This window comes from Chelonus insularis, unplaced genomic scaffold (assembly GCF_013357705.1).
Source record: "Chelonus insularis isolate UGA/USDA-ARS -01 unplaced genomic scaffold, ASM1335770v1 contig_399_pilon, whole genome shotgun sequence".
In the NCBI taxonomy this organism is placed as follows: domain Eukaryota; kingdom Metazoa; phylum Arthropoda; class Insecta; order Hymenoptera; family Braconidae; genus Chelonus; species Chelonus insularis.
In genome coordinates, this window is record NW_023276554.1 from 1,462,784 (window position 1) to 1,476,862 (window position 14,079).

General features: G+C 30.4%; 2 protein-coding genes across 3 annotated transcripts in view; both read right to left on the bottom strand.

Moving 5' to 3' along the window:
- The window catches only part of LOC118068173 (claspin-like), a 47,880-nt gene that overhangs the window by 29,688 nt on the left and 4,113 nt on the right, over window positions 1-14,079 (bottom strand). The window contains exons 3-9 of one of the 2 annotated variants that reach the window (XM_035085391.1): window positions 13,807-14,013; window positions 13,520-13,671; window positions 13,170-13,380; window positions 5,891-6,121; window positions 5,466-5,623; window positions 2,294-2,540; window positions 1,021-1,199 (exon numbers count right to left, since the gene is read on the bottom strand). In XM_035085391.1, coding sequence (XP_034941282.1) covers window positions 13,579-13,671; window positions 13,807-14,013 — 300 coding nt within the window. In that variant the 3' untranslated portion in view covers window positions 1,021-1,199; window positions 2,294-2,540; window positions 5,466-5,623; ... (1 more) ...; window positions 13,170-13,380; window positions 13,520-13,578. The remainder of the gene's footprint in view (window positions 1-1,020; window positions 1,200-2,293; window positions 2,541-5,465; window positions 5,624-5,890; window positions 6,122-13,169; window positions 13,381-13,519; window positions 13,672-13,806; window positions 14,014-14,079) is intronic. The other variant, XM_035085392.1, reaches the window with a different exon arrangement.
- Window positions 5,547-11,010, bottom strand: LOC118068137 (asparagine-rich zinc finger protein AZF1-like). The gene is made up of 3 exons (XM_035085337.1): window positions 9,548-11,010; window positions 5,793-5,834; window positions 5,547-5,623 (listed from the first exon to the last, which is right to left on the bottom strand). Exons 1-3 carry the CDS (start codon window positions 10,791-10,793, stop codon window positions 5,547-5,549), a joined length of 1,365 nt encoding a protein of 454 aa, XP_034941228.1. The 5' UTR covers window positions 10,794-11,010.

Consider the following 14,079-nt stretch of genomic DNA (forward strand, 5'->3'; position numbering starts at 1 on the left):
CTTGTATCTTGAAGCAAACACTTATTTTCCAGAGAATCATGAGTTAAATTAAAGGAAGCTTGTTGTTGTTGTTTTTTTTTTTGTTCAATTAAATTATTTTCGTACAAACTTTTGCTTTTTGATATTGATAACAGTGTTTCATAGAATCCAATTTTCCAATTTATTTCTTATTAAAAAGCTTTTATATCTCTAACTAAGTGTAGTATTTACTGCTACAAACTTTCAGAATCGTATTTTTATCCACGAAAAAAAAATCAAGCTTACACTGTTAGTTATTACTTAAATAATTGATTACCATCAAAGTTTGAATAAATGTGCTTGTAATCGGTAGTTATTACGGTGTATAGAAGGTTGAAAAAAAATCAAGAACACCCGAGTAAGCAAAGCGATAAACCTTCGTTTATATATTCTCGAGTGGTGAATAGTACTTCGAGAGAGGAAAAAAAATGATCGTGCGGAATAATTGTAGCGAGTGAGAAGTGTAAGCGCGAATAATTTAGTCCGCCCTCGCATGCAGATATTACTTGTGCGAAGAAATAGCGTAGGTATAATGTCAAACAATTACCTGGCGTAATAATTAGTAATTTGACGAGGCATATAGGAGTAAAGAGAGGCATTGAGTGTGACTTAAGTGCTAGCTAAGTGTTATGTGGGCCACCGATTACCCCGTCTGACTTCTCTTTACCCTTTGTAATTGATACTGCTGGATCTGTTATCTCAATTGCCAAGCGTACTCGTGGATCATTCGATACAGGTACAACAAAGGCGGGAAAGCTTTCTTGCCTAATCATTAGTAGTCATTAACACGATTTTCTTTTGAAAAATTCAAGAAAAAAAAATTTTATATTTTTATTTTAATATCACACCAGACTCAACTTTTTTTTTTATCAGATATTTGTTAAATCGTTTGAAATTAAATGTATGCGTGGAAATAATGAATGGTAGTCTTAATGGGAAGAAGCCTGATGCTTCATAATGCTGACGATTAATTTTGTGTTGGAGATGCATCAATAGACTTACCCCTTGAAGAGCTGTTGCTGCACCAACGTTCCCACCATCCACCAACCCCTTATGATGCCGACACATGGGAGTATTTTCGTTGAACGATTATGGTGATTCGCACTATCGAATCACGTGCAACACTCAGCCATATGGCACATCTAGAGAGTGCTAGATTGAAAATTATTGCTGGTTATGATCTGAAATCAGGAACAATAGAAATGAAATTATTTTTTATGTTAAGGGAAACAAATCGAGTGTATTTTAGGATCAGTTATTCCATTTGATTATCATATATAAATAATCTAAAAATATTATTGGTTTGGAGTATTAATAAAATGGAATGTTTCATTAATTTTAATTAAACTGTTCTGAATGTTATATTACTTAGCATGTTGAAGATTCGTCTGCTTACAAAGACTTTATCTAAATGATTAAATAAAAGAACAAAACTATCAAATGTTAAACATCATTTAACACACTTCTATAGATTCATTTTTATATGAAATAATAGATCTACAACTTGATGCAATACTGACTTATTCCAATAAATACATGTAGACATGTAGAAAAATTAATGATCTTTTTTATAAATTAATTATTGACTCATTGTTGTGAGCTAATTATTGTTAAAGTTATTTTCATGACATAATAGCAGAGAAAAATATCAAATAATTGCAAAGAAGAATGGTAATTATTGGAAAATAGGTAAGTGATACAAAAAAAAATCACCAAGAAAATTCATGGGGGACCTGAATGTGTTATAGAGTCCAAGAATCTGAGAATGACGTGACGACGAGTGAAAACGCACATGCAAATGACTTCTCATTAGAGAGTCACGTTGTTGTTGAACAATAGAGTGAATTTTCTTCTGCAGTGACTGCTTCCAGGGATGATATAGACTTGAAAAGAGGGGAAAGGTCTTTGAGACTTATGGAACGATAAAGCCAATGAGTCTAGCGATAAGAATTGCAAGAGTAGAAAGCAATTAAAAATCTCACTTGGACGATAGGATTTATACGATATAGTAAATGTACTTGAGCAAAATTGTCGCGTCTACTAATCGAATTCGATCTCAGCATGCACTACGGTATTTACCTTAATAATTTTATCACGCACAAACAGTGGCACGCGTTTGCTATATATTTGCCCCGTGAGAATAATTGACGGCAAACCCTCTTGTGTACCCTTTCGAATACATTACCGCAATTGATCATTTATCTTATGATAAATTATTTCACGTCGTTTCGTCATAACGAATTAATTTTAAACTTTTTTTACAATAAATTCTCACCTTACAATGCAGTGTTCAGCTTTAATTCTATTCAATGAATTTAATTCAAATGGTTTGAATAAATTTATTGATTTTTCATCTCATCATGTAAACCAGTGAAACTTTATAAAAATATTTTGTTAATAAACAATTAAATTCCTCTAGAGTTCTAGCAGCTTGACTACATCAAAGTGATTACTGAATCTATTGGGCTGTCACAAATGTTCAAAGCTAGAAGCAATCTTTTTGCATTTGACAATTGATGCTCCTGAAACAAAAATTTTATGATAAATTTCAAACACATTTAATCTAAATTATATTTTATATTTATTAAATATTTTATCAAATTATATCTGACTTTCAAGGTAGCATCAATAATTAAAATTCTTTCTCTCAATTTTCCTATCATTTTTTAGCATTAATTAATGAATTCTGGACAAGATATAACAGAATTGATTACTTCTCAAAATAATAATGTCCACTACTATCCAATAATATTAATATTTTAATAAAAAGATTTATCAAAAACACTTTACTTAAAATTAATTTTTTAAGAAGCATTCTGAGTAGTATATATCCATTTTGGTCAGGCCTTTTATTTCAACTAATAAGATCTAAGTAATTTTTCTATCTCTCTAAACATCCGACGAGTAATTGCCAGACTAATTCGTGAATAGCCAACGATTGATTACGAATGTGAAAGCAGAGCAACAAGTTGCCTGAAATCGTAGATACGCAGTGAAACAGGCGCAGAAAGGGCGCAAGAGAATGGGAAAGAAAGGGGTGGCGTGGTGGCCGAAGCCTCGACAAACTACTATACATGAGACCGTTTATCATAACACCTTGCTAGCAAGGAATTGAGTGAACACGAATTGGCGAGAACTACCCTTATCTTGCAAGTTAATCCAAAAAGAAAGTCTAGTTTTACCAAAACACACGCTCGAATACTTTGGATAGTTTGGTCATGCGGCTAACCTTGGCCTACCAGTGAAGGCTTTTTCTACTCGATTCTTCTACTGCTTGAGCACCAACTCAAGAATAAAAATTTATTACATCTAATTAAGTACTTTTTATATTTATTTAATATACCTGTATATATATTGTACGTTGATAAAATTTTATTGCATTCTTAATAAAAGAGGCCATGATTAAAATTATATTATGCTCACGAAAGGACGCTATAAAATAATGTTGTAATAATTGCTTGAAAAGGGGTTGAAATGAGCTCAAAAGAAGCTAATGTGAAATGCGTCAATTAACTACCACTGCTATGTGATGAAACATTCCATTCTGCGTAATGAAACTGTATGCCTATCTGTTGCGTCAAAGCTCAAATGATCGCATAATTATACTATGGACGTGTAAATTTCAATGTTAGATGTTTATCATTAGCTATTAACTATTTTATATATTCACCACTTCATATTCTTACTATATATTTTATTTAATTTATCAATAATTAAAGACTATAATAATTAGATCTGATAAAAAAAGTAGTACATTGAAGTGAAGCTTGCATTAGTTATTAAAATAAATGTTGCCAATGATTGATATATTTTTTTATTTTAAACAACATCGTCAGTTATGGAAAAGTTTTTTAAAATTTTTTTACATGAAATGAGCAGCTATTGAGTGGAAGATAAATATACTGTGGATTTTTTGAATATGTAAATATGTTATATTTGTGTTCCTGAAACACTTTCAAAGCTTGTTATAAATAAGTAGAACCACATCATTAGGAGGACTTTCTGATACCACTGTGTTCAACACTGTGGTTTCCTTTGAAGATGCCAAGAAGGACTACTGTATCTCAGGGTTGTCCGATGCTCAACAGGCCGGAAATACAAAATGGTCAACTTCACAGAAAAGAATGACGAGTAATTTTTGTTATATCCCAACATTAAAGAGAACAGATAAAGATTTTTTAGAACTTGTTTTATACAAATTAACTAATATTTTTTTATAAAAGATAAAAAAAGTTAAAAATCTACATTTAAAACATTTTTTAATTAATGTCAATTAAAAAATTATTTAAAATAAACATTATTTGTGTTTATTTAAATATTTAAATTTTTCAAATGTTTAAATGTAATCTTTTAAAATACTGTTTTAAATAGATATTAAAACATATACTTTGAATAAAAATATATAATAAATTTAGTATATTCTTGTAGTTTTATTTCCGGGCAACGTCCACTAAAGCTTTGGCTCATTTTATGTTACAAAGACACTGACAGATAGAAATTTTGATTTATGACAAATGCACTAGTTTTCATTTTAATGTAAAATAATGATAATAATAATAATATTTGTATATTATTTTTGATTTCAAAATAGGAATATAATTTAAAAAAATATAATAACAAGTATTGAATAAATTTATCTTTCATAAGTACTATAATGAAGGCCTTTGAAATTGAAATCAAGATATGTAAACAAATGAAGTAATTTTAAATAAAGAAAAAATCAATAGCATTCTAGTAAGTCTTGATATACAGATAAAACTAATAAGGATAAAAATATCTAAATATTCACAAAAGGAATCCACGAAGAATGAACATGCATCGATAGCTCCAATTTCGAAAGTTACTGTTCACCCTTACAGGAATATGACGAGGGGTTGAGCGTTGAAACGACGAGTTTTTGTTAGCATGCCGTGTTCCAAGTGTACGCGGACACGTTCCATATCAAGCCTAAAAGATTACCCTGATATTTATGTCTCTCTTTGTCGATAATCCTTATAAAGGAAGAACCGCGATATCAAAGAACGTTGGGAATTAGATATCGTGGACGTACATCAGGCTGTCGGATACCACGTAAGATACTTTTCCAGGCTGATCTCTTTCGTTCAATGCTCCCCGTTGCGAATTGAAATACAGTTTTTTAATTCCCTTCATCTTACAGTTCATAGTCAGCTACTGAAAGTGATAATTATGCCTTATCTTGCCACTACTTCTACATCAACCAACCAAAGAAATTACGTTATATCCACCAGAGAACATTTCAACTTTTAAATGACTACTAAATCTGTAGAAAAGCTACTCCACCAACATAAAAAGGTCTTTTTGATGATGAACTTTGTCATGTGGGAAAATTATTATTTACCAGAAAATTAAAATTGTAATGGAATGTTGTTTGATTAGAAACATAAAAAAAAAATAAATTGATGAGTAAGTTGAAATGGTGTGGATACCAAAAGTAAGTTGTCATTGAAGGGAATAGATGCAGTGGCTGATGGGAAAGTAATCAGTTTTTCCCCTATGGCATTTTTCTATCAACCATGAGGGCTTTTCCCATCAAATAGTTGCATTCCGGTGGTGATGCATGTTGTCTTTCTTGGTAAAATATTTGCTGAGAAATAAAATAAAAAAAAAAAGTAAATAAAAAATTAAATAATTTAAATAATTAATATAATAATAAAGTGTTCTGTTAAATGCTAAATAAATAAAAGCTAATGAAAAGTAGCATCTACAAATAAAAAATAATTTATTATTTCCCCTTTGTTCAAATAACTTATTACTATCGTTCTCATTGAATTGATCATTATTATTATTATTGATATGTTTGAAAATTTTTGGATTGAAAGTAAATATACTTGAGACCATAAAAAATCCTTACCAGCATCATGAACGTGTGAAACGTGCTTTCTTAGAGCTTTTATAGTTATTATCCTTCAAGATGTTTGTACTCAAAGGAATACAAGAGATATTGTGGTCACTTTCTTCTTCAAAAGCATGGCATTGTTTGCTAAACGATCAACAACTAATGTTCTTTATTCATCTTTCAAAGACATTTTTCCAAAAAGTGTATCATGATGGTTGAAAATAACTCTTCTAGTTCTTGAAATACCTAAAAAACAAAATAAAAATATTGTTACTTGATTAAAAAAATATAATAAAATTGATTATATTAAAAATAAAGTCTTGTAATGCAACTCTTTTCCAAGTATGTTAAAAAAAATATTGAATATAACAGAAACCCTACTTTTAGTCAAAGCACAGAATAAACTAAAATAAAATGACATTGGTATGCAAAGACCTGGCACATTGATCATAATTCCCGCGTGGGTAAACAGGGGACATTCCGTAAGCTTCCTTGGGGTGAAAACGACTCGTTATTTGGGGTTGACAGCTACACATATAGTAGCTATTTGAAACAATTATATGATTCACGGCTATTTTACTTTGATCTATCACAATTTTTCGTCCAAAATTTTTTAAATCCATCCAATAACATTTTCCATCATCATGAAAGTCTCTTGTAGAAAGCAGTAGATTATTTGATAGAAAAAATTTCCTTTCGATACTTGGGATGTACTACATACATCATAGGCGACCCGGTATTTCGATTGACAGTGAATTGACGATAGAAGTCTTGGGACTCTAGCCACTCCAAGCTAAAATTCCATTTCGCCAGCGAATAGCAAAGCGAAGATGACAAAGTCGAAGAAAATTGAGAAATTGCTTCTTGTAGTGGCGTCAGCGTTTGGGATAGTGCTGTTGAGAGAGTCTCGCGGGACAAGAACGAACATAAAACTCTTGAAGACTAAGTAGATTCCCAAGACCTTTGTAAAAGCTTCGCGACGCTTTGACGATCATCCTAGCGTTGAATATCCGTGGGAAATATAAGGCCAATTGGATTGTTCGTTTCTCTCAAATAACCCGTGACAATTTTATTGTAACTGTGATACATCAAATATTTAATAGAATTGAGATTTATAGAAAATAATTTAACACAGTTTCTTGATGATCAAGTTGATGCTGATGATTATTTATGTTAAGTTTAAAAAATTTATTGATTCATTGGAGTTTAAAGGGCTTGCAAAAAATTTTTGCATAAGCTCAACGACAGCTTATCTTCTTAATAATAGAAAAATAATAATAATAATTTTAAAGAATAGATAAATTCCAAAGGGTCGATTACACTCAAGACTAGAGAACCTTTTCAACTTTCGTTCAAGATGAGATGTATTTCTTTATCCACAGTACACAATAGCACTGCTGAGGTTACTCAAGCCAGAAATCCTTCTTTTGTCATTTCTACAATCAAGTAACACGTTGTAGAGTAATATTGATCGGCTCATACACAATAGCCTCAAGCAATCAATTTTTTTTTTAAATTTATCTATTAAAAAAATGATTGCATCAAATAAAGTATTGTCACACGATTAAAAAATTGAACAATGAGGATGAGAAAAAGAGCAGACATAAATAATTTAATGATACCATTTATTTATTAGCAGATTATATTTACAGATATACAACTATGCTTAAAATAAATTATAATTAAAGTAAAAAAATAGTTACAACTAAACATAAATAAGCAAAAATATTTGTTAAATTTTATTACTAAAGTTTATGATACATTTTTACAATTTTTGTAATTAATTATTAATTATGTACTGATTTTTTTTTTTACAATAATATTGAACATTAAATATTGATAAATATAAGCTACAAAATAAAATTACAAAACTCACGAAATATTTTTATATAAAATAGTACATTATAAGCTCGCAGTTTTGTGTGTTTACTTTTTTCTTGTTAATAATAATGAAAAACTTATTAATAAAGACACGCTCAATATTAATGATACGATGAGTTAATTGTTACTTAAAGCTACTCATTTTCCTCTGAACATTAATTACTTTTGCGCGTTATACAGCCAAATTTTATCTTTCAATCTTTATCTTACATTCTTAACATTGCAATCTCCCACAATGAATTTTATCTGCACTTAATTATTGTTTTTTAATATATATATTTTTTTTACATTATTTTAAATTTATATTTATGAACATTCTTCTGATATTTTAACTCTTTAATGCAATTTTAAGTTCTTTTTTCAATTAATTTAAACACTATTTATCCATTTATTCGCAATCAAATAGTACAATATAAAGTTTTAGAAAAAATATTTGAAATACAATTTAATAATTTTTAAAGAATAAAATGTTTTGATAAAAATACATCGATTAAAAAATATCAATCTCACTAAAAATGCCAAATATTTGTTGAAAAAATATTTCCTTTAATTAAATAAATAAATAAATAAAGAATTTTCTTAAGAATTAATTTTTTTCTTTTTTATGCATTTAAATGTTAATTTTTCCTAATAATTTTCACTAAAAACTATCATAATCCACAGCTCTTAATTACTTAGTGTACATTCTCTATATCTGATAACGTATCTAAAAACATCTTAACTATGCTCTTTGGACTAGACAAATACTCTTTCATTCCTATTTGGAATGAATTAAAAAATACCAAAATAATAAAAAAACAAGAACTGAAAATTTTCATACATTAATCTATGCAAATAAAGTTAAAAATTTTTTTTTATCTTTGAAATAGTTATCTTGTACTGAAACTAACAATGAATATTAGAAATATTTTCGCTGGAAAGGTAAGATTATTATCAACTGAAATACTAATTGCATGAAACCATCAAGAATACCAAGAGTGAAATTTTCATATTTATAGTACTGAATGATAACCTCTTAACAGTCAATTATGTGAAGAGTACTAATGTTTTTACAGCTTTATTGTTATCATCTAAATGACTTTCTCAATTACCTGCATAGAACAATTAGATTAAAGTTAAATGCTATTAACTTAATTATCTTTGATCTTTCAGCTGTATGACCGAGACGATTTCAATTCTCGATACATTTAAATAGTTAAACTAGATACTAAACCTACTAGTATATCTACGTTTATAACTATAACATTAGAAATAAATAATCATCATTTTAATTTGTTAATTACTAATAGACTGACTAGTTTAATTTATTGCCATAAAATATGTCTATCAATAAAAAATGCAAGAAAAATTATTTTGCACTTGAAAATAAATATTGACTATTTATGATTTGGCATCAGTTTTCTTGACGACTAGATTTTACTGAATGATAGAATAATTCAACTACTTTACCAATACTTTAATATTACTTATTTACAATAATGACTTTTATGAATAGCTTATGAGTTAAAGATGATGACTAGATTTCCTGAATGACTCGTTAGACTAGAATGAAATAATAAATTGCAGAATCTTGATAATATTTTGATTGTGCACTCACGTATCTTGCAAGTCAACGGTTCCAGCAGAGATATTACATGAGATCCAGTCCGAATCTCCAGTAGAGTGAAGGTCGTCTTGGCAGCGGTCTTGCAGGGAACTGATGCTGTCAGGGCATCTCGTTGAGATGAGATCTGTTTGCAAGTGCCAATGTACCAGCTGTTGATGGTTTTGATGACTCCATATTAATACTATTATTATTATTGATACTATTGTTATTATTGATGATAGGAATGTTGTTGTTTGTTTCAGGATGTTGAGTAGTCAAGTGTTTACGTAATGCAGCTTGTCGTGTAAATTTAGCTTCGCATTTGGAGCAGGAAATTTCAGAAATCACTGAATTGCTTGAAACAGTAGTTGAAGAAGCATCACCCGAAGGCATTCGAGGCTTATGCCAGCGCCGATGAGATGCTAAGTTGGCTGGACATGAAAACCTTTTGTCACATTCAGGACAACGGTACTCGACATGAGCGATCCTTGAGCACCTGTGCTGCGCCAGCTGGAAAGCGTCTTCATGCAGTTGCCTGCATAGCTTGCACTGGTAGGGGCCAAGACGATTTTCAATCTTTGCCAGCTCAGCTCTAGCTTCTTCAGTTACTTCGACGATATTAAATGCAGGATCGATGTCACCTGTGACAACAGCCTCATCAGGACCAAGAATTACAGTTCCTGATACTGGACTACTAGTGTCTTCGTCGAATTTCAATCTTCTTGCATGCTTTTTCTTGGGTCTTGAATTAATCTTTTCAGCTGTCGATGTCTTCGGAGTTGTAGCTGTTGGAGTGATGTTGGAACTTGGGTTTGATGATTCTTCTTCGTCTCTTGTACGGCGTCTTGGACATTGAGGTGGAGACGGTGTGCTGGGAGGTGTCATCGGTGCGTTAATACTTTGGAGATGATGCTGAGGAGTGAGAAGTAATTGTTGCTGGTAGCTCTGCATTGATCGTAAAGTACTGGGTGATGTAAGAAGAAGTTTCTGACTTGGAATAGGGCTGGAACTTGGACTTTGGTAGCTCGACATTTCACTAGAGTATAGAAGATCTTGACTCTCTGGACGACGTAAGCTATCATAGTAATGATAAGCTCGTGCCACAGGACTATGATGATCTTCTGTTCCATATCGAGATTCCCAGTTGTAGTATTTCTTCTCTCGATCGTAAACATCTCGGCGGTCTTCTATGTCATCGACTTCGATGGTCTCACTGTCATCTGTTCTTGAACTATGTGGAGTTGATGATGGTTTTAATGATAAGTCAAGTGGAATAGGACTAGCTGGTCTTGTTTCAGCAGCAATCACTTGATGATCCGGAATGTAAGAACTGTCCAAAGGCACAAACCTTGAAACTGAGCTGTAAGAGTGCACTGTTTCGCCGTAATAACCGCCAAGATAGCACAGCCCTGGTGGAGGCAAGAAGGTCCTTGGTAGCGCGCTGTGCAGCATCCCGACACCTTTTTTCAAATTATTTGTTTCGTATAATTTTTAATTAAATTTTTTCTTGATAACAATCTAGTTTACATCATTTTACAAATTTTTTATTGATCTTTTACTATATCCGTAAGTTTTTGTTAGACATTTATGTTACAATTTGAAGACGATGCAAGTTTTATTATGTTTTAATATTGAAGCAGCACAAAAGCCTAACAATTTTCCTTCTCGGCGGTGGCTAAACGCCGTCTGCTGGATCGGCACGTCCACCAAGGCACGTATACTCCCAGGCTCCGCCTACGGACTTAATAGTCACCAAGTCTCCATTGGTTGTGCCACTTCCACCAACGCGTCGACGCATGTTCACTGCATTACATACTTTAGTTATGAAAGCTTTGAATTCAGGGGATAGTTGAAGCTGTTCAGCAGCTGGAATATTTCAGGGAAGGATACACAATGTAGTTGTAGCAACTACAACTATGAATCCTATCAAATTCAAATTGATTATTGTCTTTATGGTCTACACATATTTAAAAATTATGAACAGAGTAAACTCAATTTCTAATGCTGATAAATTAAATAAATACATTGTTTTTATCATATTTTTATCTTGTTTGCTTCATAACAGTGTGTAAAAATCACAATAATATTTGCTATTAGTTAAATAATCTCAAAAACTTCTGAGTCATTCTGACTTATTAAAACGACATCCAGGCTTATTAAATATCCTGGGAACCAGGGTATTTAAATTTACGTCTAGTAAATTATACATGCATAACACAACAGATCTGAAAGTTGAAAAGGTCCAATAGAAATTTGAAAAATTATTTCAAAAATAACTCGTACCATTGTTAAACTGATCACTGGCTTGTATCAGTAAATTGAAATTTGAATGACAATAAAAAATCAGTAAAATTTCATGTTAATAGAATAGTTGTATTAAATGAAAGTTAAACATTTTTCATGATTGATACATATTTCTTCTCTAAAACCATTTTCTATCATCTAGATTTTATACCGTAATTTTCACATTTAATCTTTGCTCTTAAGAGAGCTTCACAGGGTGGACAATCATGATGTAATTGGGAAAGAGGCTCTCGACCTCTTGTCAAAATACTAGACTTCCACTAGATCTAACAATTTATCATCAGCTGAGAATGTATTCAATTACTTTATTACTCCTAATTTTCATTATTATAATTAATTAAAATATAGTTTATAAAAATAATAAAAGTATTTACTAAAAATAAACTTAAAAACATTTTCTTATTTAAATTTATAAATTAGTTTAAATAAAATTCAAAGCTTTATTGAAATTTATATCAAATCAACTGAATTCGATGATGAAGAATTTTTTAAAGGTAATACTAAACAATTAAATTTGCTGCATGAAAATTAATCCTTTGCAATAATAAACAGTTTAAACCTGAGATAATATATATATATATATTAATGGAAATATCAGAAATTATAGCAAAAGATTTAAATAAATGAATTTGATACTCAATTTAATGACTAGCAAAATTAAGTTTTTATTTCCCTATTTCATTAACTTTAGATCTTAATAAAAGTTCGATGACTTAAAATTTATGTAAAATTCTGATAAAACTCAAGTAAAAAAATGTCACAGCCACAAAAACAACTTAAATAAAATAGTTGGGATGTTGAAAAGAATAAAGACAAGTGGGATGGAGCAGATATAAAAGTCGGCGAGAGCTTTTGGACTTAGGGTAGAGGTAAAAGCTAAGGTAAGCTCTCGATAAAGATATAGCAGGCAAAAGCAATGGCATGGTTCCAAAGGGCCGTAGATAGTTATACATATTTTATGCGATTTTAATGTGTCTCTGGCCGACGTTACATTTGCTTGTGAGTACCAACAATGTCGGGAATATACTGAGCAAACCCTCAAACCTTCGAAGCTGACTACCGTGATGTTATAATCGGCTTATGCAACAACCACCACATCTATCCTTCAGCTCTTTGCTTCTATCACGAATTCTAGTCTCTTGATGCATCGAACTACTATGTAGATCATTTTGATTGCATACATTACTACTCATTACTTGTTTATATTCAATGTACTTGTTCATCCTACACTTTGTTAATTATTAAATAAATTTACCAAATAAAAGAAGAACGTTGAAAAAAAATTTTGTTTCTTTTTTTTTTTTTCAATATTCTGTTGCGATAAAAAAAAATTGATTTATAAATACTTTTATGTAGAGAAATTAACCGAACAATTGTCTCTAGATAAAAATAATCATTTTCCGATTTATATGTTAATTTTTAATTGTTCAATAATTATTGCAATATTATATTGCAAATAGCATTCGAATAACAACGACGTAAAATGATATATCAATTGGAATACATGAGTTGGACTACAAATACCTTTAGCTACCTCCGGCTTGAATGTGTTTGTCGATCGAATGCAGGGAACACGCGTCTCTGCCCTAGGCCAGGATGTGCATTATTGGATAAAGTTACATTAAATACACTCGGCATTATTGTCCCTTTCTCGTCCATATAATATTCTAGGCATTGTGATCATTACACGATAGCGAATTCTTATAAATTATACACGTCGGTCTATTGATAAATTCTACAACATAAACAAATAGTTTATTTTAAAATTTCATTAATTAAACACTGATTTAAAAAAAATAATAGTTATAAAAAATGTTTATTTTTGATTATAAATATATCTATAAAATATTATTTAATTTTTCTGTAATATTTACATCAGACTAATATTGTTTAAATAATTCAACAATAATGCACTCTTGAAGAGGATGTATATTTAAAATAATTTTTTTCCTAATCGATTTCCTTCAGTTTTCGCTTTCTTTGTTGTCCTTGGAGTCCCACCACCTGGAGGTTTACGTTTTCGTGTCTATAATTACATAAATTATTGTTTAATAAAAGGTTTCACGTAATGAGTATTTCAAAATATGTAGATAAAAATATTGATAAATGTTTCACATAAATTACAAATTTTTTGTTTGTTTTTAACAAAAAAATTATTTACCTTATTATCAGATTGTTGATCATCTTCAGTTTCTTCTTGCTTTTCGTCCTCCCTTGCATCATTCACTGATGGACTTATATGAGCAAACAAGAAATTCTTTGACTGATTGGTATTTAATATAACATTATCAGTTTGCTTTACAACCACTGCAAGTCGTGCCAATGCTTCGTCGCCTCGAGCTAAAAATGATCCTTTTTTCATAGCATTCTAAAAGAAAAAAAAAACTTATTAGTTTATCAAGCAATTTAATAACACAGTATAAAAATAATACAG

Bases quoted from the DNA above. Each gene is read 5' to 3' on its own strand.
- LOC118068137 (XM_035085337.1), bottom strand. From the start codon at position 10,793: ATGCTGCACAGCGCGCTACCAAGGACCTTCTTGCCTCCACCAGGGCTG. The intron at 5,835-9,547 runs ATAGTATTAATA...AAATTTTCAAAC, and splicing joins CAATAGTATCAATAATAATA to ATATCAATAATAATAATAAT. The intron at 5,624-5,792 runs GTAATAAGTTAT...TTTATTTCTCAG, and splicing joins TCAATTCAATGAGAACGATA to CAAATATTTTACCAAGAAAG.